Below are 992 nucleotides of genomic sequence, written 5' to 3' on the forward strand. Positions count from 1 at the left end.
TGCAACCTCCGCTTCCTGGGTCCAAGTGATTCTCCTGCTTCAGCCTCCCGAGTAGCTGTGATTACAGGCATGCACCACCATGCCTGGCTATTTTTGTGTGTGTGTAGAGATGGGGTTTCACCATGTTGGCCAGGCTGGTCTGGAACTCCTGACCTCAAGTGATCTGCCCGCCTTGGCCTCCCAAAGTGCTGGGATTAGAGGGATGAGCCACTGCGCCCGGCCAGTTGCAGATATTTTCACATACAATATCTCATTTAACTCTGTCAACATCGTTTGGGTGTAAGTACAGTTTGCTGTTTTTTATAAAGGAGGAAACTGGCATTGAGAAAGGCTCACTCACCCCAACACCCCACAGCTAAGAGAAGCTGCATTTTGATGTGTCTGTGGCCTGTTTTGCCGCATTTCCTCCCCTCATTTTCCCCTTCATAGACAGTCTTGTTTACCTGGATTCAGGCTGCTAGAGACCATGGACATCAGCATCAATGGCAGCAACAGGAGGAGGGAAGAGATTAGAACTTTCATTGCAACTGTTGGTGCAGCTGTTAAGTTGCTTGAAGAGTATAATGGAAGGTTCCCCGTTGGAGGCTTCTGATCTCTGGGGATGACTCAGGTCAGGGTACTCAGCCTGGCGGTCTACGCTTTAGTCCCAGGCCAGCGTTCCCATTTGAGGGCGAGAACAGGTGAGGTGACGCTGTTTTGCTCTTAGGTAACAGATTAGACCATGTGCTTTATGGGAATCTGGGAGGTGAAACTGGTCAAACAAAAGAAGTTCAGGATTCTTAAGAACATAAGAAGGTGACTGATAACTTGGCAGCCGTGCCAGTTCTCTTCTGTACTCTTTCCCGCCTCCTCACACCCCAATGCCTCATGATTTCTTCCTCAAACCTTTTTTCTTGCTTGGATTTCCTTATACCTTTCAATGACCTTCTCTCTCTGAATATTTGACAGGAAAGTGGCTGCTAAGTGTTGGTAGGCGAGACTTTGACAAGGTC

General features: G+C 48.4%; 1 protein-coding gene across 1 annotated transcript in view; it reads right to left on the reverse strand.

The window, feature by feature from the left end:
• Window positions 1–739, reverse strand: part of CXCL17 (chemokine (C-X-C motif) ligand 17) — a 21917-nt gene extending 21178 nt beyond the window's left edge. The window contains exon 1 of the mRNA XM_011936544.1: window positions 444–739. Coding sequence (XP_011791934.1) covers window positions 444–522 — 79 coding nt within the window. The 5' untranslated portion in view covers window positions 523–739. The remainder of the gene's footprint in view (window positions 1–443) is intronic.
• Between the last annotated feature and the right edge of the window lie 253 nt (window positions 740–992).

The sequence above is a fragment of the Colobus angolensis genome, unplaced genomic scaffold (genome assembly GCF_000951035.1).
Source record: "Colobus angolensis palliatus isolate OR3802 unplaced genomic scaffold, Cang.pa_1.0 Scaffold154, whole genome shotgun sequence".
Lineage (NCBI taxonomy): Eukaryota > Metazoa > Chordata > Mammalia > Primates > Cercopithecidae > Colobus > Colobus angolensis.